At 42.2% G+C, this 25859-nt stretch overlaps 1 protein-coding gene across 1 annotated transcript in view; it reads left to right on the top strand.

Annotated features, from left to right (window-relative positions):
• NDUFA9 (NADH:ubiquinone oxidoreductase subunit A9) overlaps positions 1-15538 on the top strand; it is a 30946-nt gene extending 15408 nt beyond the window's left edge. The window contains exons 7-11 of the mRNA XM_070755204.1: positions 481-548; positions 3865-3941; positions 9288-9383; positions 12082-12148; positions 15261-15538. Coding sequence (XP_070611305.1) covers positions 481-548; positions 3865-3941; positions 9288-9383; positions 12082-12148; positions 15261-15434 — 482 coding nt within the window. The 3' untranslated portion in view covers positions 15435-15538. The remainder of the gene's footprint in view (positions 1-480; positions 549-3864; positions 3942-9287; positions 9384-12081; positions 12149-15260) is intronic.
• Positions 15539-25859: the final 10321 nt, after the last annotated feature.

Below are 25859 nucleotides of genomic sequence, written 5' to 3'. Positions count from 1 at the left end.
CCTTTCAGTGCCTTTGCAAACATGTTGCTCTCTGCAAAATCTTTCCTCCAAGCTGCCCCTCCCTTTTCTTTCTTAAAAAGTCACCCTTTCAGTGCCTTTGCAAACATGTTGTTCTCTGCAAAATCTTTCCTCCAAGCTGCCCCTCCCTTTTCTTTCTTAAAAAGTCACCCTTTCAGTGCCTTTGCAAGCTCGTTGTTCTCTGCAAAATCTTTTCTCCAAGCTGCCCCTCCCTTTTCTTTCTTCAAAAAAGGGGGGGGAAGAAACCCCTTCATCCCAGCAGCAGCTGCTTGGGTTCATAAGGTGAAAATAGTTCGGAAGAAGAGGCAAAAAAATCTTGAACACCGGGTTCGTATCTTGAAAAGTTCGTTAGAAGAGGCATTCGTAAGATGAGGTACCACTGTACTGTATCTTTAGATGGATGTTTGAAGAATTTGCTTTGTTGCCAGATCTTAAGTCACAGACTTTTCTGTCTTCATACAGGAATGCGGCGCATCGGCGGAGTGCCCATGGTTGGCTTTGGCAAGAAAACCGTAAAGCAGCCTATTTATGTAAGTACCAATTCTTTTTCATTTTTGGGCAGTGCTTGAATCACAGTCGTTGGTTTAGTGACCAGAGTTATAACGATACTTGCAACTTTGGTCTGGGATGGACGACAGTTTTTCACACATAAAACCGTCGCAGCATCCCCTCGCGACCACATGGCTCGTTTTATAGAGCGCTGTAGAATGCTTGGCTGCATAGCTAGAGGTATAACAAGCAGGAAGAGGGAGATTGTGATCCCGCTGTATAGAGCGCTGTTGAGACCACATTTGGGATACTGTGTCCAGTTCTGGAGACCTCACTTACAAAAAGATATGGATAACATTGAACGGGTCCAAAGACGGGCTACAAGAATGGTGGAAGGTCTTAAGCATAAAACGTATCAGGAAAGACTTCATGAACTCAAACTATATAGTCTGGAGGACAGAAGGAAAAGGGGGACACACGATTAAACATTTAAATATGTTAAAGGGTTAAATAAGGTTCAAGAGGGAAGTGTTTTTAATAGGAAAGTGAACACAAGAACAAGGGGGCACAATCTGAGCTTTGTTGGGAGAAAGATCAGAAGCAATATGAGAAAATATTATTTGACTGAAAGAGTAGTAGATGCTTGGAACAATCTTCCAGCAGACGTGGTTGGTAAATCCACAGTAACTGAATTTACATTTTGAATGCAGCTGCGAGAGCAATCATGGGCTTTCCCAAATATGCCCATGTTACTCCAACACTCCGCAGTCTGCATTGGTTGCCGATCAGTTTCCGGTCACAATTCAAAGTATTGGTCATGACCTATAAAGCCCTTTGTGGCACCGGGCCAGGATATCTGCGAGACCTCCTTCTGCTGCACGAATCCCAGCAGCCCGTTAGGTCCCACAGAGTTGGCTTTCTCCGGGTCCCGTCGACTGAACAATGTCATCTGGCGGGACCCAGGGGAAGAGCCTTCTCTGTGGCGGCTCCAACCCTCTGGAGTCAGCTCCCTCCAGAGATTAGAACTGCCCCCACCCTCCTTGCCTTTCGTAAGCTTCTTAAAACCCACCTCTGTCATCAAGCGTGGGGGAACTGAGACATCTCCCCCTGCCTATGTAGTTTTTGTGCATGATATGACTATATGTATGTTATATGTATGTGATGTTCCTTCAATACACCAGGGTGATTCGACACAAAATGTAACCCTTCCCTGGTACAGAGCTGAAGGGATTGGATACTGTAGCCTAGAGGATAATTCTCTGCCTTACAAGGCAAAGGTTGCAGGTTCAAGTCCCAGTGGGTATGGCTAGCTGATGAGGCCAAAATAAGGCCGAAATAGATCTATCCTAGTCTCCCTTAATTTTCAAATTCAGCTTAAACATGTGACATATATATATATATATTGGGGTTCCTTGCTTTTTAGATTTTTTAAATGTACTATTGTCATTTTAGATTCTAATTATTAGATTTGTCATTATATATTGTTTTTATCACTGTTGTGAGCCGCCCCGAGTCTGTGGAGAGGGGCGGCATACAAATCTAATAAATAGTAATAATAATAATAATAATAATAATAATAATAATACACATGCCTGGGATAAACATATATCCATCCTAAGATAAAATACAGGAAATAGTATAATAATAATTATTAATAATAATTTATTAGATTTGTATGCCGCCCCTCTCCAAGGACTCGGAGCGGCTCACAACAATAAGGGCAGACTAGATGGACCATGAGGTCTTTTTATGCAGTCAAGCTTCTATGTTTCTATGTTTCTATCAAAATTTGGATGCCCAGCAACTGGCATGTGTATATTAATGATGGTTGCACTGTCCTGAAGACATGTGATCCACTTTTGCGACCTACCCAACTGGGCTTCCGACAAGCAGGGTCAATAGGGGAAGCCACAATCACTCAACGAAAACATGATTCTCTTAAGAGCTGTGGCGAAAAAGTTCACAAATAGCTATAGCACTTATATACCACTTCACAGTGCTTTGCAGAAGGGAGGGAGGGAGGGAGGGAGAAAGGAATAGCAATAGTACTTAAGACTTATATACCCCAACAATCTGTGTACTCATTTTACCCACCTCGGAAGGATGGAAGGCTGAGTCAACCTTGAGCCGGTCAGTATCAAACTCCTGGCCGTGGGCAAAGTCATTCTGCAATACTGCGCCCCAAAGAAGGTGAATAAGAACAAGAAAATTTTTAACTCTAACTCAAGTTTAGAAACTCAAAATTTTCATTTATACAGATAGTTAAAGACCTTAAACGCTGTAGAGTAATCGGGTCAACAGATAAGTTGACATTATTTAGGACTTCTGATAAATTTATAGATATGAATTCACCTCTTCTTTCACTTCTCTTTTATTTTTTCCCTTCTTTCTTTTTCCTCTTCCTTTTTCTTTCCTTCTCTTCCTTTCCTTTTAGTTTTTTCCCCCTTTTATATATATGTGTGTACTTTGACTTATAACTGTATACTCCTTTTGCTTTATGTATCCCCTCCCCTATTTATCTTCAATAAAGATTATATTTTCTTTAAAAATAAATAAATAAATTTTAAAAAGGTGAATAAGAAAGGGAGGGAGCAAGGAAGGAAGGAAGGAAGGAATAGCAATAGCACTTAAGACTTATATACCCCCAACAATCTGTGTCCTCATTCTACCAATTTTGGAAGGATAGAAGGCTGAGTCAACCTTGAGCCCCGTGGGATTCGAACTGCCAAACTGCAGGCAGCCGGCGGTCAGCAGAAAGAGCCTGCAGTCCTGCACTCTAACCACTGTACCACCGTGGCACTTAACAGCAGAAATGTTGGACTCAATTGTGGTTTTAAGTTGAAGACTACCTGTATTATTATTATTATTATTATTATTATTATTATTATTATTATTATTATTATTATTATTTAGATTTGTATGCCGCCCCTCTCCGTAGACTCGGGGCGGCTCACAACAACAATAAAACAATTCATGACAAATCTAATAATTTAAAAACATTAAAACCCCATTATTAAAGCAGATATACACACAAACATACCATACATAAATTGTATAGGCCCGGGAGAGATATCTCAATTCCCCCATGCCTGACGGCAGAGGTGGGTTTTAAGGAGTTTACGAAAGGCAACGAGGGTGGGGGCTGTTCTAATCTCTGAGGGGAGCTGGTTCTAGAGAGTCGGGGCTGCCACAGAGAAGGCTCTTCCTCCGGGACCCGCCAAACGACATTGTTTAGTCGACGGGACCCAGAGAAGGCCAACTGGTGCGGCAGAAGACGGTCCTTCTGTATATTTTCCTTAACCTCAAAAAATTGTAATTAAACTTATCTATATTTTTCTGTTGAATATTATTTGATAGGTGGTTGACGTAGCCCGGGCAATAGTTAATGCTATCCGTGACCCTGGTTCTAAAGGAAAAACATACGCATTGGTTGGGTATGTATCCTATTTTTTACCTGTCTCATCTAAATAACTATAATCCATCTCTGTCTGTCTGTCTGTCTGTCTGTCTGTCTGTCTGTCTGTCTGTCTGTCTGTCTCTATCTATCTATCTATCTATCTATCTATCTATCTATCTATCTAAATTTATTTTACTAAAATGCTTCTGGAGTAAAAAAAATCTATCTAAATATAGTTTTGTCAATATCTTTTTGTAGGTGAGGTCTCCAGAACTGAACACAGTATTCCAAATGTGGTCTCACCAGCATCCCACTATATAGAATGCTGGTGAGACCCCATTTGGAATACTGTGTTCAGTTCTGGAGACCTCACCTACAAAAAGATATTGACAAAATTGAACGGGTCCAAAGACGGGCTACAAGAATGGTGGAAGGTCTTAAGCATAAAACATATCAGGAAAGACTTAATGAACTCAATCTGTATAGTCTGACTCTGGAGGACAGAAGGAAAAGGGGGGACATGATCGAAACATTTAAATATATTAAAGGGTTAAATAAGGTCCAGGAGGGAAGTGTTTTTAATAGGAAAGTGAACACAAGAACAAGGGGACACAATCTGAAGTTAGTTGGGGGAAAGATCAAAAGCAACATGAGAAAATATTATTTTACTGAAAGAGTAGTAGATCCTTGGAACAAACTTCCAGCAGACGTGGTAGATAAATCCACAGTAACTGAATTTAAACATGCCTGGGATAAACATATATCCATCCTAAGATAAAATACAGAAAATAGTATAAGGGCAGACTAGATGGACCATGAGGTCTTTTTCTGCCGTCAGACTTCTATGTTTCTATGTTTCTATAGTTTTCTGTTTAAGATACATTCATAATTTAGTTTATTCAGCATGAATTGTAGCACGAGGCCGTATATTCTGCAATATTGGTACTGTCGGGTGAGTCAACAGCGGGTTGGAGGAGATGACAGCTGCTCTTTAAAAATGATGACTTAAATCAAGTTGATTTAACTCAAGCCGTGATATAAATTTTACAACTCGATTTAAATCCAATCCACCTTGGTTGGAAACAGGTGCAGTTAGCATCTCGTCCCGATCTGCTGGTGGGGTAGCGATCGTAGGGCAAGAACGAAATGGGCTGGTCCTTTTTATTGGTTTTACCTTTTACCCAGTTTGATTTACAAAGATTCAGATGTCCTATAAATTGGCGGTTGAGTTGAAAGATTACCTAACTGGGGAAAAAAAAGCTTTAAAATGCAGGTCTGGTTCTTCTACATTCCACCCCCAATTGTGCTGAAAATGAGGATGTTTCATCCAAATGTTTCCAGAAGATAATTTTTAAGGTCACAGGAATTATTTTACTTACTCCCGTGTACTTAATCATTGCTGCGACCTTAAAAGTGAAAAATAAATAAATTAAATTAATACTTTATTGCCATTGCATGCATATACACAGTCTACCCACGCAACGAAATTCGTATGGCGCCAAAGACCAATCTCAACATACATAACAATCTGAAAGAACATGCTCAGTCCGCCACAATTTCCCACCTGAACCATCCAACATCCACACAACAGACCACTGATGGTGACCTCCAAGTACATTGTTAAGTGCAGTTATAGCTCTGGGATAAAAACTGTTCAGAAAACATGTGGTCTGAGTTTTAATTGTTCTGTAAAAAATAAAAGGGTTAATTTTGACATTGGATTCAAATCTTACAAGGTCCGTTTCGGCTGTTGCCTTGGCTCTCTGCCTTTCTTTCTTTCTTTCTTTCTTTCTTTCTTTCTTTCTTTCTTTCTTTCTTTCTTTCTTTCTTTCTTTCTTTCTTTCTTTCTTTCTTTCTTTCTTTCTTTCTTTCTTTCTTTCTTTCTTTCTTTCTTCCTTCCTTCCTTCCTTCCTTCCTTCCTTCCTTTCCATCCTTTTTCCTTTCTTTCTTCCTTTCTTTCTTTCTTCCTTCCTTTCTTTCCATCCTTCTTTCTTCCTTTCTTCCTTTCTTTCTTTCTTTCCATCCTTTTTCCTTCTTTCCTTCCTTCCTTTCTTTCTTTCCATCCTTCTTTCTTCCTTTCTTTCTTTCTTTCCATCCTCATTCCTTCCTTTCTTTCCATCCTTTTTCCTTCCTTCCTTCCTTCCTTCTTTTTCTTTCTTCCTTCCTTCCTTTCCATCCTTTTTCCTTTCTTTCTTCCTTTCTTTCTTTCTTCCTTTCTTTCTTTCCATCCTTCTTTCTTTCTTTCTTTCCATCCTTTTTCCTTCTTTCCTTCTTTCCTTTCTTTCTTTCCATCCTTCTTTCTTCCTTCCTTTCTTTCTTTCCATCCTCATTCCTTCCTTTCTTTCCATCCTTTTTCCTTCCTTCCTTCTTTTCTTTCTTTCTTCCTTCCTTTCTTTCTTTCCATCCTCATTCCTTCCTTTCTTTCCATCCTTTTTCCTTCCTTCCTTCCTTCTTTTCTTTCTTTCTTTCTTTCTTTCTTCCTTTCTTTCTTTCCATCCTTCTTTCTTCCTTCCTTCCTTCCTTCCTTTCTTTCTTTCTTTCCATCCTCCTTCCTTCCTTCCTTTCTTTCTTTCTTTCTTTCTTTCTTTCAAATGCCGCTCCTCTCCGTGGACTCGGGCCGCCTTACAACATTTCAATAAAAGTACAATATATAAAACACTAAATACAATTAAATAGAAATATTTGATTTAAAATATTTTTAAAAGCTAAACTTATATCTTGACTAAAGACATCCCCAGCCTTCCAAAAAGTTGGTTTGATTCTTCATGAACAGAAAAGGCTTCTCGGATGAGAAGTGAAATGTTTTATTTTGTTGTCCTGCATATGCAATAAAGGTTACATTTCAACGCGTTGTTTCGCTTTGGCGTGTCCCTTCCCGTGAAACACAACTCCATTAAAAATGACCTTCACCTCTTACCCTAAACACAGAGGCTTTATTGCCAGCCAAATGCCTAGAAACTGGGAGACAGAGAATTGATCCCCTGCCTTGAGCAAACAGCCTCTGCTGGGTTGTTTTTGTGCCACTCTCGGCCCTAGGCAGCAGACAATAGCAAGCCATTTCTGGAATCTTGCCCAAAAGATTATTTATTTATTTACTGGATTTGTATGCCGCCCCTCTCCGTAGACTCGAGACGGCTAACAGCAGTGACAAAAAACAGAATGTAAAAATCCAATACTACAACAGTTAAAAACCCTTGTTATAAAACCAATCATACATACAAACATACCATGCATAAATTGTAGAAGCCTAGGGGGAAAGATTATCTTAATTCCCCCATGCCTGACGGCAGATGTGGGTTTTGAGGAGCTTACGAAAGGCAAGGAGGGTGGGGGCTATTCTAATCTCTGGGGGGAGTTGGTTCCAGAGGGTCGGGGCCGCCACAGAGAAGGCTCTTCCCCTGGGCCCTGCCAACCGACATTGTTTAGTTGACGGTACCCGGAGAAGGCCCACTCTGTGGGACCTAACTGGTTGCTGGAATTCGTGCGGCAGAAGGCGGTCCCTGAGATAAACTGGCCCGGTGCCGTGAAGGGCTTTATATGTCATAACCAACACTTTGAATTGTGACCGGAAACTGATCGGCAACCAATGCAAACTGCGGAGAGTTTGTGTGACATGGGCATATTTAGGGAAGCCCATGACTGCTCTCGCAGCTGCATTCTGCACGATCTGAAGTTTCCGAACACTCTTCAAAGGTAGCCCCATGTAGAGAGTGTTACAGTAGTCAAGCCTCGAGGTGATGAGGGCATGAGTGACTGTGAGCAGTGACTCCCGGTCCAAATAGGGCCGCAACTGGTGCACCAGGCGAACCTGGGCAAACGCCCCCCTCGCCACAGCTGAAAGAAGTTTCTCTAATGTGAGCTGTGGATCGAGGAGGACGCCCAAGTTGCGGACCCTCTCTGAGGGGGTCAGTGATTACCCCCCCAGGGTAATGGACGGACAGATGGAATTGTCCTTGGGAGGCAAAACCCACAGCCACTCCATCTTATCAGGGTTGAGTTTGAGTCTGTTGACACCCATCCAGACCCCAACAGCCTCCAGGCACCGGCACATCACTTCAGAGCACTCACCAGGAGTCAAATAAAATAAAAGCTCGAAATTTGGGTGGGGGGAGAAGGAGGAAGAAGAGGAGGAGGAGGGTCGCTGCCGAAGGAAGAAGGCTGACTTTAAGGCACACACAGCACCCCAAGAGAAATAGGTACTGTAAATGGAACAATGCAATCTCTGATTTGCCCAAATACGAAGGTCGCCCAGAAAGTAATGCACCACATTTTTTTTCTTCAACAATTATTTATTGAACACAATGAAACTTACACACAAGAAAGAATGATGTTTCTTCTACACTCCCTATTTTTCCACGTTATCTCCGTCCCGTTCTACGGCCTTCTTGCAGCGAGACACAAGGGCGTGTATGCCCTGTCGGTACCACTCCTTGTTCTGCTCACGAAGCCATTTCTGCACTGTGCGAATCACTTTCAATGGCCTGACCCTCAGTGCCCAGCGACTAACCGTACTTCTGTTGACTGCAGATTCTCTATAAACTGTACACAAACGTTTGTGAATGTTCCCAACAGTTTCTTTCTCCACAGTGAGAAATTCAGTGAGGACACGCTGCTTGTAACGTACATCCCTTACAGACACTATTTTGAAACACTGCTGCAGCTACGCTGTCTGTCTGAAGAAATATATACACACACACACACACAAAGTGATACCTCGTCTTACAAACTTAATTGGTTCCGGGACGAGGTTTGTAAGGTGAAAAGTTTGTAAGACAAAACAATGTTTCCCATAGGAATCAATGGAAAAGCGATTAATGCGTGCAAGCCCAAAACTCACCCCTTTTGCCAGCCGAAGCGCCCGTTTTTGCACTGCTGGGATTCCCCTGAGGCTCCCTTCCATGGGAAACCCCACCTCCGGACTTCTGTGTTTTTGCGATGCTGCAGGGGAATCCCAGCATCGCGAAAACGGGCGCTTCGCTGGCAACGGAAGTCCGGAGGTGGGGTTTCCCAGCGAGGGGAGCCTCAGTCAAATTGCAGCATCGCAAAAACACCAAAGTCCTTGAAACCCGACCTCCGGACCTCTGTGTTTTTGCGATGTTGTGATTTCACTGAAGCTCCCCTCGCTGGGAAACCCCCCTCCAGACTTCCGTTGCCAGTGAAGCGCCTGTTTTTGCCCTGCTGGGATTCCCCTGCAGCATCACAATTGTAAATGAAGAGCGGTCCCAAAAGTCGGTTTTTCAGTACCGTTTTAACTTTGAACGGTCACTAAATGAAGCGTTGTAACTCGAGGACTACTTGTGCTGTTCAGAAGTTCTTAACTCGTTGTTGTACTGCTCGTGTCTGTTATAAATTCATTCCTTTTCTTCTTCTTCTTCTTTTACAGCCCTCACAGATACATGCTTTATGACATGGTCAAGTATGTTTACTCGGTCATGCACAGACCCTTCTTCATGTACCCCCTACCTGGTCCCATCTACCGGTAAGTGCAATGGTTTATTTGGTTGGTGGTGGGTTCTTTCATAGGCTGAATCTTAAGGATGTTGAGTAGTGTTGTGTGTGTGTATAAGAGAGAGGGAAAGAGAGAGAAAGAAAGGAAGGAAGAGCAAGGAAAGCAGATAGAAGGAATGAAGGAAGGAAGGAAAGAGGAAAGAAGGAAGGAAGGAAAAAGAAAAGAAAGAGGAAGGAAAGAAAGTGGAAGGAAAAAGGAACAAAGGAAGGGAAGAGGAAGGAAGGAAGGAAGGAAAAAGAAAGAGAGATAGGAAGAAGGAAGGAAGGAAAGAGGAAAAGGAAGGAAAAAGAAAAGAAAGAGGAAGGAAAGAAAGTGGAAGGAAAAAGGAAGAAAGGAAGGGAAGAGGAAGGAAGGAAAAAGAAAGGGAGATAGGAGGAAGGAAGAAAAGAGGAAAGAAGGAAGGAAAAAGAAAAGAAAGAGGAAGGAAAGAAGGAAAGAAAGTGGAAGGAAAAAGGAAGAAAGGAAGGGAAGAGGAAGGAAGGAAGGAAAAAGAAAGGGAGATAGGAGGAAGGAAAGAAGGAAGGAAAGAAGAAAGAGCAAGGAAGGAAGCAAAGAAAGAAAGGGAGGAAGTAGAAAGGAAAAGGAAAAGAAGGAAGAAAGAAAAGAAGAAAGTAGGGAAAGGAAGGAGGAAGGAAGAAAGAAAGGAAGAAAGAAAGAGAAAAGAGGAAAAAGAAATAAAAGAGGAAAGAAGATGGTAGGGGGAAGGAGAAAAAGGAAGGAAGGAAGAAAAATAAAAGAAAGAAAGGGAATTCTAGTTCGGCTTGCAGCAGACCCAAAGCATCATGAGAACCGGGGGGAGAGGGGGGAGAAAGAATTGGTGGGGTAGGAGTACAAGCATTAAGACACCCTCACCCCCTACCCCATATCTTGCTACAGGTTGCAATTGCTCCATGGCGTCTTTTCTCAGCCACCCCGCCCATAGCACCTGGCTGGGCTCCGTTGGAGGGCCACTGGCCAGCTTAGATCGGGCCAGATTACTTGTGGGACTGATAGTCCTCCAGACCAGTGTTTTCCAACCTTAGCAACTTGAAGATATTTGGACTTCAACTCCCAGAATTCTGGGAGTTGAAGTCCAGATATCTTCAAGTTGTCAAGGTTGGGAAACACTGCTCCAGACTATCCAGATTGAGTTCATGAAGTCTTTTCTGATAAGTTTAATGCTTGAGACTTTCCACCATTTTCTTTGGACCCGTTCAATTTTAGATACAAATTTGTTTAGATACTGTTGTGGTTAGCTCTGGCCCAGCTCCTGCCCCAAGGAACGTGGAGGTGGAGGTGGGGGAAACATCCACATGTCACAGGCCTGTTTTGCTCCAGATAGAGACAACTATCCGATGACGAAGGAAGTGTGGGTGTGATGGAAGAGAGGGGCTTGGCTGGCAGCCCAGGAGGAGATCAATCTTCCTTCTCTTCCTTATCTTCTTTGGATTCAGAGGAGGAACGTACGACAGACCCACGCATGCGTAGAGTTGTGCATAGAGAGAGGAGTTTTTATGCACATGTTCTGGGAGTGCTCAGTAGTCCATAAATTTTGGAAAGTAGTGCAAGAGTAAATGAACAGGATGTTAACTATTAATTGGACAATTACAAAAGAAAAAGGGAGACTTAAGAGAATTTAAAGAAATCAAAATAGCAGCATTGGATAGCGCTCAAGCAGTAATTGTATTGGGCTGGAATGAAGCAGCAAAATGGACGATACAGAATTGGTATCGGTACGTGGTGGACCACATTTGCTTTGAAATTATGGAGGTAAGGATGAATAATGTATAATGAAAATAAATTGAAAACATTGATGGAACGATGGGAAATGGTGAGAGGTTATATGACAAGTAGAATTTGTGATCTAGCCATAAAGAATAAATTAGAATCACTCTTTGATATGTAAATAGAATGCAGATTCCAGCTTAGAAGAATATTAAAGATGTTAGTACAGACCCTCCAATTGGTGGTGGGGTATATATGTATGTTGTCAGGCGATGGGTGCACCTTCACAGGACACTGTTTTTATGTTGTATGTATGTAGTCTGTATGTTTTAACATTTAAAACTAATAAAAAAATTATTTAAAAAAAAAGGAGATAAGAGAGGCCACCTGTGGTTGGGTGGGGCTCCAGTAATTAGAACTGCTGATATAAATAGCAACGTGCTGGCTTGGCCGTTGTGGAAGATTATCTGATCGTAGTTCGTCAAGGTCAGTTGTTGTTTCCTGATTGTATTCAAGACTGTGTTTGGATTCCTGGATTTTGGATTACACTTCATTGTGAGTGTTTATCACTGTTTGCACAACAGTATCTGTGCCCCAATTTCACAGTTACTGAGTTAATAATCGGACTTCGTTCTTGTATTGTATTTCAACTGTGCCTTGTTGCTACAAGAAATCCCTTTGAAGTTTAAAAGGGAGTTTTTTCTTCTCTTCTGTTGATAAAGAACATTTATTTGCCTTCTATCGTGTGTGTGTGTCTGCTTGGACTAATTAACCTGTAATTAAGGGCGGTTAGCACACGCTGGCAGAACAGATACAAAGAACTGTGTTCTGTTCAGTTAGTAGAGAAATTTGATTTAACGAAACCATGAAAAGCAAACCAAAAGATTTTCCGATTTAAATAGTCTGGGCATTCAGACAACTTGGATTTATTTTGATGTTGCTTTTTTTCCCTTCTTCGTTACAGTTTGATTGCGAAATGCTTTGAGATAAATCCATTTGAGCCGGCGATAACAAAAGACAAAGTTGAGCGGGTGAGTTTAAAGCCTGCAAATCATTTATATCTCTTTTTCAGTTTCATTTTTCTTTGATAGGATGTTTTCCCTTTAGCCACAAAGAGAATAATAATGAGGACAACAAAATATATCCGGTCAAAGCACAGAACAGGATAACACGGGCAGGGGTTTTGTGTGGGTTTTTTTTTTTTAAGGACCAGGAAAGAAATGTTGATTTTAGTAACATTTACAGAAGATTATTCTGGTATGTCCCTTATCAGGATGTAGCCGTTCGCTGGGTTTGCATTGCAGTACATCGGTGTCATTTTGAAACGTTGTAAGAGATATTTCTAAGAAAAGAGAGGGAAGAGGGGCGGCATACAAATCCAATAAATAAATAAATACAAATCCAATAAATAAAAAAGGAACAAGGAACAAAATCTGAAAGTAAAGCAACTTATCAGAAAGTAAAGGAACTACTACCGTGTTTCCCCGAAAGTAAGACAGTGTCTTACTTTCTTTTTATCCCCAAAAGCCCCACTATGTCTTACTTTCGGGGTATGTCTTATATTGGAAAAAACGGTGCGCGCTGGAGTCAGAAAAAGACATAGACAGATGGGGAGGGAGCCGGCCGGCGAGGCCCGGAGTGTGCTGCCAGCTGGGAAGGAAGGAGGGAGGGAGGCGGCCCCCGCCCCCGCTGCTTTCCCCGCCGCGCCGCTCCCAAGCGCCTTCCTCACCCTCGCCGCCTTCTCGCTCTCCAGGTCCAGCTAGATGAGAGGGAGGCGGCAATACCCCCATGTTTCCCCGAAAGTAAGACATATGTATTACTTTCGGGGTACGGCTTATATTAGCCGACCCCCCTGAAACCCCCGATATGTCTTACAATCGGGGGTGTCTTACTATCGGGGAAACAGGGTATCATTAAGCAGCACTCAATGAGTACAGTAATCCCTCGCTACTTTGTGGTTCTTCTTTCACGGATTCGCTACTTCACGGGTTTTCAAAGGGGGCTTAAATCCATTAAATCCATTGAAAATTTTAAAATCCATTGAAAATCCACAAAATTCTTCTACTACAGTGCTACTGCGCTCTATTAAAGAAACTGGTAGGATATCACATATAGTTCCAGCTGAGAAACATTATAGAATGACTGTTTAATGCAAAGGGTGGGTTTTAAAAGTCCAAATACTTGTTAAATATATATTTAAAAAATCTTTCCTCTACTTCGCAGAAATTTGTTTTTCACGGGTGATCTTGGAACGCATCCCCCGCGAAAAACGAGGGATCACTGTAGTCTTTAAGGCAGTGATGGCGAACCCTTTTTCCCTCGAGTGCTGAAATAGCATGTGTATGTGCTATCGCGTATGCGCAAGTGCCCACACCCACAATTCAATGCCTGAGAAGGGCAAAAACAGCTTCTCCCACCCCTGGAGGCCCTCTGGAGGCCATAAGAGCCAGGGTGGCGCAGCAGGTAGAGTGCTGTACTGCAGGCCACTGAAGCTGACTGTAGATCTGAAGGTCAGCGGTTCAAATCTCATCACCGGCTCAAGGTTGACTCAGCCTTCCATCCTTCCGTGGTGGGTAAAATGAGGACCCGGATTGTGGGGGCAATACACTGGCTCTGTTAAAAAGTGCTATTGCTAACATGTTGTAAGCCGCCCTGAGTCTAAAGAGAAGGGCGGCATAAAAATCGAATAAATAAATAAATAAAATAAATAAAAACCGCGTGTTTCCCAAGTTCTGGTGGGCCCAGTAGGCTCGTGTTTTGCCCTCCGCAGGCTCCAAAGGCTTCCCTGGAGCCAGGGGACAGTAAAAACACCCTCCCGCATTCCCCCGTAGGGTCTCTGGAAGCCAAACACGCCCTCCTGGAGCCTCTGTGCAAGCCAAAAATCAGCTGGCCGGCACATACGGGCACGTTGGAGCTGAGCTAGGGCAACGACGTTGATGGGTCTAAGTTCACATGGAGAGAACTAAGTAGCGGGATAGCGCAAGTCTCCATCTTAGCAGGCCCCGTGCTTTTCAATATCTTCATAAATGACTTAGATGAGGGAATAGAAAGGAAAGTTACACTAAGATGGCAGGAGTAGCCAACTAAGATGCTAAGAAAATAAATAAAACAGAACAGGAAGACGAAAGACAAAAGCAAATAAGAAAGAGAGGGGTTAAACAGACATAGATAAAACATACATTTGGGGTATTTACATCCCCTTCTCATTCAGAATTTCAGTCAGAGATATATACATTTTTAGCTTATTTTAGTTAACGTGTTGCTTTGCATATTGACATATTTGCTTACTTTTCTACAAATTTCTCCTTTCCTTCTAGGTTTCTTGACAGCATATTCATCTCTGCACAGGGGGGGAACCATTTTTTTTAATACCATAAGCATGAGATATCTTAAGCCTTTCCTCTCCCTTAACCTACCTTGATTAGATTAGATTAGATTTAATGGATTTATATGCCGCCCCTCTCCGCAGACTCGGGGCGGCTCACAACAATGGCAAAAAACAGTACATAGTAACAAATCTAATATTTAGCAATCTAAATTACAGTTTTAGGTTAGAAAATTCATAAAAGCAACCCCAATATATATAAAAAACAAGCACACAATCAATCATACACCAAAACAACATGGGCAAGGGGGAGATGTTTCAATTCCCCCATGCCTGACGGCAGAGGTAGGTTTTAAGGAGTTTACGAAAGGCAAGAAGGGTGGGGGGCAATCCTAATCTCTGGGGGGAGCTGGTTCCAGAGGGTCGGAGCCACCACAGAAAAGGCTCTTCCCCTGGGTCCCGCCAGATGACATTTTTTTAGTCGACGGGACCCGGAGAAGGCCAACTCTGTGGGACCTAACCGGTCGCTGGGATTCGTGCAGCAGAAGGCGGTCCCGGAGATATTCTGGTCCGGTGCCTTGAAGGGCTTTATAGGTCATAACCAACACTTTGAATTGTGACCGGAAACTGATCGGGAACCAATGCAGACTGCGGAGTGTTGGTGTAACATGGGCATATTTCGGAAAGCCCTTGATTGCTCTCGCATCTGCATTCTGAAGTTTCTGACACGTACAGTTGCCTTATTTAATGATTGCAGAGTTTAAACACGTCGCTGTAGATGAAACATCATTGTCTTTTCTTTTCTTATCTGTTTAAAGTTGCACATCACCGATCAGAGGTTTCCCGATCTCCCCGGCTTGGAGGACTTGGGTGTCACCCCAACTCCGATAGAAATGAAGGCCCTCGAAACTCTAAGGCGTCATCGTCAATCTTTCTGGGTGGACGCTGAACTTGAAGATTCAAAGCCAGCCACGCCTGTCACTCATATGTAAACATAGGAATCTCTTTAAGACTTTCGGGCTGAAATGACGTTGGCTTCATAGAATAACTCTGTACAAAGCACGTTAAAATCTTAGATAAACCCACATCCACGTTATTCCCCTCTCATTTTTGCTTTGAAGGGAAAGGGGGGACATGATCGAAACATTTAAATATGTTAAAGGGTTAAATAAGGTTCAGGGGGGAAGTGTTTTTAATAGGAAAGTGAACACAAGAATAAGGGGGCACAGGGTCTGTCCTGGGTCCTATTCTTTTTCATACGTTTGTGAGGGACATGGGGGAAGGTTTGGTAAGGAAGGTTTGCCTATTTGCCGATGACTCTAAAGTGTGCAATAGGGTTGATATTCCTGGTGGCGTCTGTAATATGGCAAATGATTTAGCTTTACTAGATAAATGGTCAAAGCAATGGAAACTGCAGTTTAATGTTTCCAAATGTAAAATAATGCACTTGGGGAAAAGGAATCCTCAATCTGAGTCTTGTATTGGCAGTTCTGTGTTAAAAACGTCAGAAGAGAAGGATTTAGGGGTAGTGATTTCTGACAGTCTCAAAATGAGTGAGCAGTGTGGTCGGGCGGTAGGAAAAGCAAGTAGGATGCTTGGCTGCATAGCTAGAGGTATAACAAGCAGGAAGAGGGAAATTGTGATCCCCTTATATAGAGTGCTGGTGAGACCACATTTGGAATACTGTGTTCAGTTCTGGAGACCTCACCTACAAAAAGATATTGACAAAATTGAACGGGTCCAAAGACAGGTTACAAGAATGGTGGAAGGTCTTAAGCATAAAACGTATCAGGAAAGACTTAATGAACTCCATCTGTATAGTCTGGAGGACAGAAGGAAAAGGGGGGGGGGACACGATCGAAACATTTAAATATGTTAAAGGGTTAAATAAGGTCCAGGAGGAAAGTGTTTTTAATAGGCAAGTGAATACAAGAACAAGGGGACACAATCTGAAGTTAGTTGGGGGAAAGATCAAAAGCAACATGAGAAAATATTATTTTACTGAAAGAGTAGTAGATCCTTGGAACAAACTTCCAGCAGACGTGGTGGATAAATCCACAGTAACTGAATTTAAACATGCCTGGGATAAACATAGATCCATCCTAAGATCCTAAGGTCTTTTTCTGCCGTCAATCTTCTGTCCTCCAGATTATACAGATTGAGTTCATGAAGTCTTTCCTGATACGTTTTATGCTTAAGACCTTCCACCATTCTTGTAACCCGTCTTTGGACCCGTTCAATTTTATCAATATCTTTTTGTAGGTGAGGTCTCCAGAACTGAACACAGTATTCCAAATGTGGTCTCACCAGCGCTCTATACAGCGGGATCACAATCTCCCTCTTCCTGCTTGTTATACCTCTTGCTATGCAGCCAAGCATCCTACTTGCTTTTCCTACCGCCAGACCACACTCCTCACCCATTTTGAGACTGTGAGAAATCACTACCCCTAAATCCTTCTCTTCTGAAGTTTTTGCTAACACAGAACTGCCAATGCAATACTCAGATTGAGGATTCCTTTTCCCCAAGTGCATTATTTTACATTTGGAAACATTAAGCTGCAGTTTCCATTGCTTTGACCTTTTATCTAGTAAAGCTAAATCATTTGCCATATTACAGACGCCTTCAGGAATATCAACCCTATTGCACACTTTAGAGTCATCGGCAAATAGGCAAACCTTCCCTACCAAACCTTCCCCTAGGTCACTCACAAACATGCTAAAAAGAATAGGACCTGCTTTTGACCTGCTTTTGCTTCCCCAAGAGGAGAAAATCAATGTTGATTAAATCAATACATATTTTACAGAGACGTTCTGTCAGGGCTTATCTTCCCAGGCTCGATCTTCCAAATTTAAGTTTTACGAGGTGGCAGGGTAGCGGGAGGGAGGGGGAACTAACTGCCAAAGCCTGTTAGACCGCCGTCGCAGGGCACACAAATAAAATTGTGAAAGTCCACGGTTGCAAACCATTTTTAAGCTTCGGGATTTCAAAACCGAGCGCCATAAAACTGCAGAAACTTTGTTTGTTGCACAAGGAAGTTGACTCGCCTGCTCCGAGACGACTTTTATAGAATCTGGCTGCAGAAATGGAAGAACAGACTGCAGTTTGTTTGAGAGCAACAAGGCCGCAGCTAAATATTAGGAGGACGCCTGGACACCCGAGATTTCAACATTTCCGGTGATGGGTTTTTTGCTCCCGCATGTGCGGAAGCAAAAAAAAAAAAGAGAGAGAGGCTGAAATCTCGCGTGCCCGTGTGTCTTCTTGCAAAATTTGCTTCCAGTTCATGCGCAGAAGCTAAATCTTGCGCCAATGCATGTGCGCATCCACTGGTCACACAAAGCTGTGCGCGCATCAGCAACAGTAGCGGAGGTAAGTTGCAACCTCGGCCTGCCCCAATCCTTCTGTCCATTAAACTAGCCATGCTAGTTCCTGCAGCCATTCTTTATATGTTTTAGCCTCCGGTCCCCTAACCCAGTGTTTCCCAACCATGGCAACTTGAAGATATTTGGACTTCAACTCCCAGTTCGCCATCACTGCACCTATGCTGTGGGACCTGCTCTTTTCAAGCCTGATTTGTAGTTAGAGTATGTTTGTTTCCCACCCATCCACCCCTTCGACGCATAGCAAAGCTAGCAAAGGGAAGATGGGATTGTGGTAAACAACACCCGCTGAATGGCCACATCAGCCCGGATGTCCTGTTTGGGTGTGGTAGCCTTAGGTGTGCCCAGGCAGGGATCCCTTCAAGGAGAGATGGCTCCTCAGAGCTACTGGCTGTGAATTAATCCAAGAGTTTGTTTGCCTGCAGCCAGCGAGCGTATTTATTTTACCGCCCGGTGGTTGGCATTGGACAAGGGAGGGCCTTGTACTTTCCACCGTTATCTTAGTAACCATCGCAGTGTGCCTTCCAAGACTGCTAACTTCATTCGTCTTCAGGCTGACTTATTAAAATCTGAATTTATCCCCTGGGGAGGGTGCCTGAAAACTCCCCAAGGACAGAAATGTGAGGGAAATAGTAGCGACGATGATTAGAAAGTGCTCTGCCCTCTTGAGATGACTGACATTTGGCCCTCAATGCACAGCCACAATCTGTCTGTCTGTCTGTCTGTCTGTCTGTATATCTATCAATCTGTATATCTATCCATCTATCTATCAATTTATCTATGTCTATCTACCTACCTACCTACCTATCTATCCATCTAGCTATCCATCTAGCTATATCTATCTATCTATCTATCTATCTATCTATCTATCTATCTATCTATCCATCTAGCTATCTATCAATTTATCTATCTATATCTATCTATCTAGTTATCTATCTATCTATCTATCTATCTATCTATCTATCTATCCATCTAGCTATCAATTTATCTATATCTATCCATCTAGCTATCTATCTATCCATCGAGCTATATCTATCAATTTATATATCTATCTATCCATATCTATCCATCTAGCTATATTTATCCATCTAGCTATTATCTAGCTATCTCTATCTATCTCTCTCTCTCTATCTATCTATCTATTATCTATCTATCCATCCATCCATCCATCCATTTAATTTGTAGGCTGCCCTTCTCTTTGTGGACTCAGGGCGGTTTACAAAGATAAAAATATAGGCAAAGATAAAAATAGTACAATACAGTTAAAAGTTAAGAGAAATAAAAATAAGGCCCTGTAGTGTGAATGAGGGATGACTGATTGCTTTTATAAAAAAAAAAAAGCAATCAGTCATAATAATAATAATAATTTATTAGATTTGTATGCCGCCCCTCTCCGAAGACTCGGAGCGGCTCACAACAGTAATACAAATCCAATGTTAAAAGCAAAAGCAGTTTTAAAACCCTTAATTAAAAACAATCATACAACCCAAACAAACCATACATAAAACGGTCATCCCTCATTCATACTACTGGCTGGAACGGAAAACTGTCGCTCGCAGCCCCAGGCCTGCCAGCATAAATATGTTTTTAGCGGCTTTCAGAAGGCAAGTAGACTTTTTCTGCCGTCAACCTTCTATGTTTCTATGTTTAAGATCATGATCGGCTAATTTTTTATTGTTGTTTGTCATCAATTCATTATTATTATTATTATTATTATTATTATTATTATTATTATTATTATTATTGAAACATAGAAGATTGACGGCAGAAAAAGACCTCATGGTCCATCTAGTCTGCCCTTTTGTTGCAAGCATCTACTACTCTTTCAGTAAAATAATATTTTCTCACGTGGCTTCTGATCTTTCCCCCAACTAACTTCAGATTGTGTCCCCTTGTTCTTATGTTCACTTTCCTATTAAAAACACTTCCCTCCTGAACCCTATTTAACCCTTTGACATATTTAAATGTTTCGATCATGTCCCCCCTTTCCCTTCTGTCCTCCAGACTATACAGATTGAGTTCATGAAGTCTTTCCTGATACGTTTTATGCTTAAGACCTTCCACCATTCTTGTAGCCAGTCTTTGGACCCGTTCAATTTTGTCAATATATCTTTTTGTAGGTGAGGTCTCCAGAACTGAACACAGGATTCCAAATGTGGTCTCACCAGCACTCTATATAAGGGGATCACAATCTCCCTCTTCCTGCTTGTTATACCTCTAGCTATGCAGCCAAGCATCCTACTTGCTTTTCCTACTGCCCGACCACACTGTTCACCCATTTTGAGACTGTTAGAAATCACTACCCCTAAATCCTTCTCTGTCATCATCATCAATACAACACAGAAAACGAGATCACTATACTGGACCATAGTTCCCTCTAAGCTGAGCAGTGAGCAATCGCTCACTTAAAAATCATCATCAAGTTTTCCAAACCTGCCCAGAAGCCGAGAGGGAAAGAGTGAGAGGGAAGGAGAGAGAGAGGAAGAGAGAGGAACAGATAGAAAAAAGAGAGGAAGGAAAAGAGAAAGAAAAAGAATGGGAGTAAGGAAGAGAGAAAGAAAATCAAAATCTAGTTTGAAACTAGCTCAACTATTTAAGTGGCATTTTGATATTGATAGAGTTGCCCTATTATGAGCTCACTGTTATAGACACACGGTACAGTATTTTATTTTGAAATTCTCTGAGGCAAAACAGGGTGGGTTTTTTGTTTGTTTGTTTGTTCGTTTATTTATTTATTTATTATTTCTGTGCCGCCCAGTCCCGAAGGGACTGCCGCTCAGACACTATACTTTTCCGCCCACCCCCCAAAAAATTAGAGGGAACACTGTACTGGACTTCATATTTCATCACCAGTCGGGCACTTCCCAAGCACCTAGGACTGCATGATATAGCGTCGAATTATGTGTGCCGATCCCAGTAAAGCGGCCTTTTGCAATTGACAGGTGGCGATTTTGTCAATTCCGATGGTTTTCAAATGTCCAGGGCTGATTGCTATGTCCTTCTCCACATTCATAATTACATAACTGCGTCTAAGATATTCATTACTGGCATGTCAAGAGAGTTAAATAGGGTTCAGGAGGGAAGTGTTTTTAACAGGAAAGTGAACACAAGAACAAGGGGACACAATCTGAAGTTAGTTGGGGGAAAGATCAAAGGCAACATGAGAAAGTATTATTTTACTGAAAGAGTAGTAGATCCTTGGAACAAACTTCCAGCAGACGTGGTTGGTAAATCCACAGTAACCGAATTTAAACATGCCTGGGATAAACATATATCCATTGTAAGATAAAATACAGGAAATAGTAAAAGGGCAGACTAGATGGACCATGGGGTCTTTTTCTGCCGTCAGTCTTCTATGTTTCTATGTTTTAGCCTCTTGCGTATCAAGAATCGGTTAACGGTGCGGAAAAACCAGGCATAACCAAAAATGCCTGAAGGACATTGAAAAAGTAAATTGTAAAATTGACTGACTCGTTTAAAACATTTGCTTGCGGCTGCTCATCCTATAAACTCCGGGCAACTCCCAATCTAAGTCAACATGAAAGTTCAAGTTTTCAGCCAACAGTTTACACCTTGTCAAAAGAAAACCTATTTGAACAGTTGACATGTTTGATGGGCTTCTCCTGCAGAGCTAAGACAAAATGTCACCAGGAACAAACACGAGAGAACCGCAACATTCATGCCAAATTAAAGAATGATTAAACCTATCGTTTAAATTCCAGAGGAGCTGATAGCACTGATATGGATTCAATGGACGGAAATGAGTAGATTAGATTAGATTAGATTAGATTTATTGGATTTATATGCCGCCCCTCTCCGCAAACTCGGGGCGGCTCACAACAAAGTAAAAACAATACATAATAGCAAATCCAATACCCTCCAATCCAATTACAATTTTAAGCTAAAAAATTCATAAAAAACAACCCCAGAATATTAAAAAAACAAGCACACAATCAATCTAACACCAAAACAACATGGACAAGGGGGAGATGTTTCTGTTCCCCCATGCCTGACGACAGAGGTGGGTTTTAAGGAGTTTGCGAAAGGCAAGGAGGGTGGGGGCAATCCTAATCTCAGGGGGGAGCTGGTTCCAGAGGGTCGGAGCCGCCACAGAGAAGGCTCTTCCCCTGGGTCCCGCCAGACGACATTGTTTAGTCGACGGGACCCGGAGAAGGCCAACTCTGTGGGACCGAACTGGTCGCTGGGATTTGTGCAGAGTAAGCGGCTCAGACGCTAAAAGTGGTCTATTAAGCGAGGAGCAGTGAAAGGCCGCTCGTCTTTGGCGCTACCGGTGCTCCCTCCGAGGCCATCGCGGGCACGCACGCGCCCATCGGTGCAAGATTTGGCTCCTGCTCATGCGCAGCAAGCGAAATCTTGTGTGAGGACGCGAGTGAGATTTCGGCGATTTTCGGCAATATTTTTGATTCTCGCACATGTGCAGAGGCAAAAAAATCAGCTAGAATCACCAAAAATCTCACTCGCACCAGCGTCCTCACAAACGATTTCGTTTCCTGCATATGCACGGAAACTAAATCTTGTGGGGGGGCATGTGTGCGCGCATTTGGGGACACGCAGCTGCATTTTGCTAAGAATGGTTTTCTAGCCCGGTCTTTGCAGGGGTTTTTTCATTGCTCTAACTTGCTCTTTCATTGTTAATCTCTGCTAAGAATGTTTTCCAAGCCCTAAGTCTTTGCAGATTTTTTTTCATTGCTGATTTGCTCCTAATGTTTCTTTCCAGCCCTAACCAGGTGCTAACAATGTTCCCAGCTCTTTCCAGCTTGCAAGCTCTTTCATTGTTACTCTCTGCTAAGAATGTTTTCCAAGCCCTAAGTCTTTGCAGGTTTTTTTTCATTGCTCTAATTTGCTCCTAATGTTTCTTTCCAGCCCTAACCAGGTGCTAACAATGTTCCCAGCTCTTTCCAGCTTGCAAGCTCTTTCATTGTTACTCTCTGCTAAGAATGTTTTCCAAGCCCTAAGTCTTTGCAGGGTTTTTTTCATTGCTCTAACTTGCTCCTAATGTTTCTTTCCAGCCCTAACCAGGTGCTAACAACGTTCCCAGCTCTTTCCAGCTTGCAAGCTCTTTCATTGTTACTCTCTGCTAAGAATGTTTTCCAAGCCCTAAGTCTTTGCAGATTTTTTTCCATTGCTCTAATTTGCTCCAAATGTTTCTTTCCAGCCCTAACCAGGTGCTAACAATGTTCCCAGCTCTTACTGGCTTGCAAGCTCTTTCATTGTTACTCTATCCAAATAAAGTTTTTTTTAACGTCCTAACCAGGGGATAAAATAATGTGCTGAAACTGACCAGACTAAGGATGCTGGCCAGTAAGCAGGTTCTATGAAATGTTTATGAAAATGTTTCTTTCCTCATTCAAGAAGCTTCTACAGTTCTAACTTAATAACAACAACAGAGTTGGCAGGGACCTTGGAGATCCTCTAGTCCAACCTTCTGCTTAGGCAGGAAACCCTACACCCAGTGAAAGGCTACCAAAATGTTTACTACCACACTGTGGGTGCGGCTTATGCATTTTCCTTTCAACATCTTTCAGTGCAAATTGGATGCTCTGGGGTGGAGCTCCATTTTCGCTACCCCACTGTGTGTCCCCCCCACAATCTGGGCGGTAGCCCACCCCTGCCTACACCACTTCAGACAAATGGTTATTCAACCTCTTCTTAAAAACTTCCAGTGTTGGAGCATTCACAACTTCTGGAGGCAAATTTTTTATCTATCTATCTATCTATCTATCTATCTATCTATCTATCTATCTATCTATCTATCTTATCTATCTATCTATCTTATCTATCTTATCTATCTATCTTATCTATCTATCTTATCTATCTATCTATCTATCTATCTATCTAGTCAAATAATATTTTTTGTTTGTTTGTTTGTTTGTTTGATTTATATGCCGCCTCTCTCCACAGACTTGGGGCGGCTAACAACAGTAATAAAACAGCATATAATAATAATCCAATACTAAAAACAGTTAAAAACCCATTACACATACATACAGACATACCATGCATAAAATTGTACAGGCCTAGGGGGAAAGAGTATCTCAATTCTCCCGTGTCTGGCGGCAGAGGTGGGTTTTAAGCAGCTTACGAAAGGCAAGCAGGGTGGGGGCAATTCTAATCTCTGGGGGGAGTTGGTTCCAGAGGGCCGGGGCCGCCACAGAGAAGGCTCTTCCCCTGGGTCCCGCCAAGTGACATTGTTTAGTCGACGGGACCTGGAGAAGACCACTCTGTGGGACCTAACCGGTCGCTGGGATTCGTGCGGCAGAAGGCGGTCCCTGAGATAATCTGGTTCGGTGCCATGAAAGGCTTTATAGGTCATAACCAACACTTTGAATTGTGACCGGAAACTGATCGGCAAGCTACATGTCTTAATATTCAAATACATGCAACAGGTAAAAATAAAGAAACAGTAAGGACAAGGGATGGAAAGCACGCTGGTGCCCTTATGCACGCTCCACTGATCAAATTTTTCTGACTGTCAGGAAATTTCTCCTTAGTTCTAAGTTGCTTCTCTCCTTGTTTAGTTTCCACCCATTGCTTCTTGTTCTACCCTCAGGTGCTTTGGATAATAGGTTGACTCCTTCTCCTTTGTCAATAGGTTGACTCCTTTTTCTTTCTTTCTCTGAAAAACCTAGTGAAAGGTTTTTTCAGAGAAAGAAGGAAAGAAACAAGAAAGGCCCAAAGCACTTTTGGGACAACCATGATTTGGTGGATTGAGAATCTCCAAAGACAAAATGAATAGATCATCATACAAAGTCATCTGGGATCCTTATTCAGAGAATAGACAACCATGGCCAATGTCCATTACCATTCACCTCTCATGGAAGCATTATAGCCACCTGATTCTAGTCAGGTATCCTCTCCCTGTTAAGCGATGCTGGCCAGGTGGGGCCATATGAACTCACACGCGGAAAAGGTGACTCACAAAGGACACATCCCCACGTTCTTCCCAGTGCTCAAACATGTCCCAGATAACAGCATCAATCAGAAGACAGCCCAGCCTTCCCTTTGACCTGGCCCAGTTGGCTTCCAGTTCTGAGCAAATGTGATTGCTTTGATCTGCAAAATGCCTGGTTAACTCATCACAATTTCTCCTACATATTGGTCACCATCCTTCCCGGGTAATGGCCAGGTCACCTTAAGGAAAACCTCAAAGAGCAATATCTAGAAACATAGAAACATAGAAGTCTGACGGCAGAAAAAGACCTCATGGTCCATCTAGTCTGCCCTTATACTATTTCCTGTATTTTATCTTACAATGGATCTATGTTTATCCCAGGCATGTTTAAATTCGGTTACTGCGGATTTACCAACCACGTCTGCTGGAAGTTTGTTCCAAGGATCTACTACTCTTTCAGTAAAATAATATTTTCTCACGTTGCTTTTGATCTTTCCCCCAACTAACTTCAGATTGTGTCCCCTTGTTCTTGTGTTCACTTTCCTATTAAAACCATTTCCCTCCTGAACCTTATTTAACCCTTTGACATATTTAAATGTTTCGATCATGTCCCCCCTTTTCCTTCTGTCCTCCAGACTATACAGATTGAGTTCATGAAGTCTTTCCTGATACGTTTTATGCTTAAGACCTTCCACCATTCTTGTAGCCCGTCTTTGGACCCGTTCAATTTTGTCAATATCTTTTTGTAGGTGAGGTCTCCAGAACTGAACACAGGATTCCAAATGTGGTCTCACTAGCACTCTATATAAGGGGATCACAATCTCCCTCTTCCTGCTTAGAATAGAATAGAATAGAATATAGAATAGAATAGAACAGAATAGAATAGCATTTATAATTTACAAGAGAGGAAAATCTGGACGTAGAAAATATATTTTAGTTTCAACTCTCAACCAATCAGAATTATGCACAGGACTTTTATGTCCGATCTCATGTGGATGTTTAGAATTATTGCAGAAATTCATTAGATTAGATAATGTGCATAACATTTCATATTATTAGCTGGAAGGACCCCTTTAAAAGTTAGATCAGAATTTTAAACTGTTCTCAGAACTATTTCCTGCTGCCA

This window comes from Erythrolamprus reginae, chromosome 6, assembly GCF_031021105.1.
Source record: "Erythrolamprus reginae isolate rEryReg1 chromosome 6, rEryReg1.hap1, whole genome shotgun sequence".
Taxonomy (NCBI): Eukaryota; Metazoa; Chordata; class Lepidosauria; order Squamata; family Dipsadidae; genus Erythrolamprus; species Erythrolamprus reginae.
Note: the sequence above shows the minus strand (reverse complement) of the source record. Positions and strands in the feature narration are given on the sequence as shown.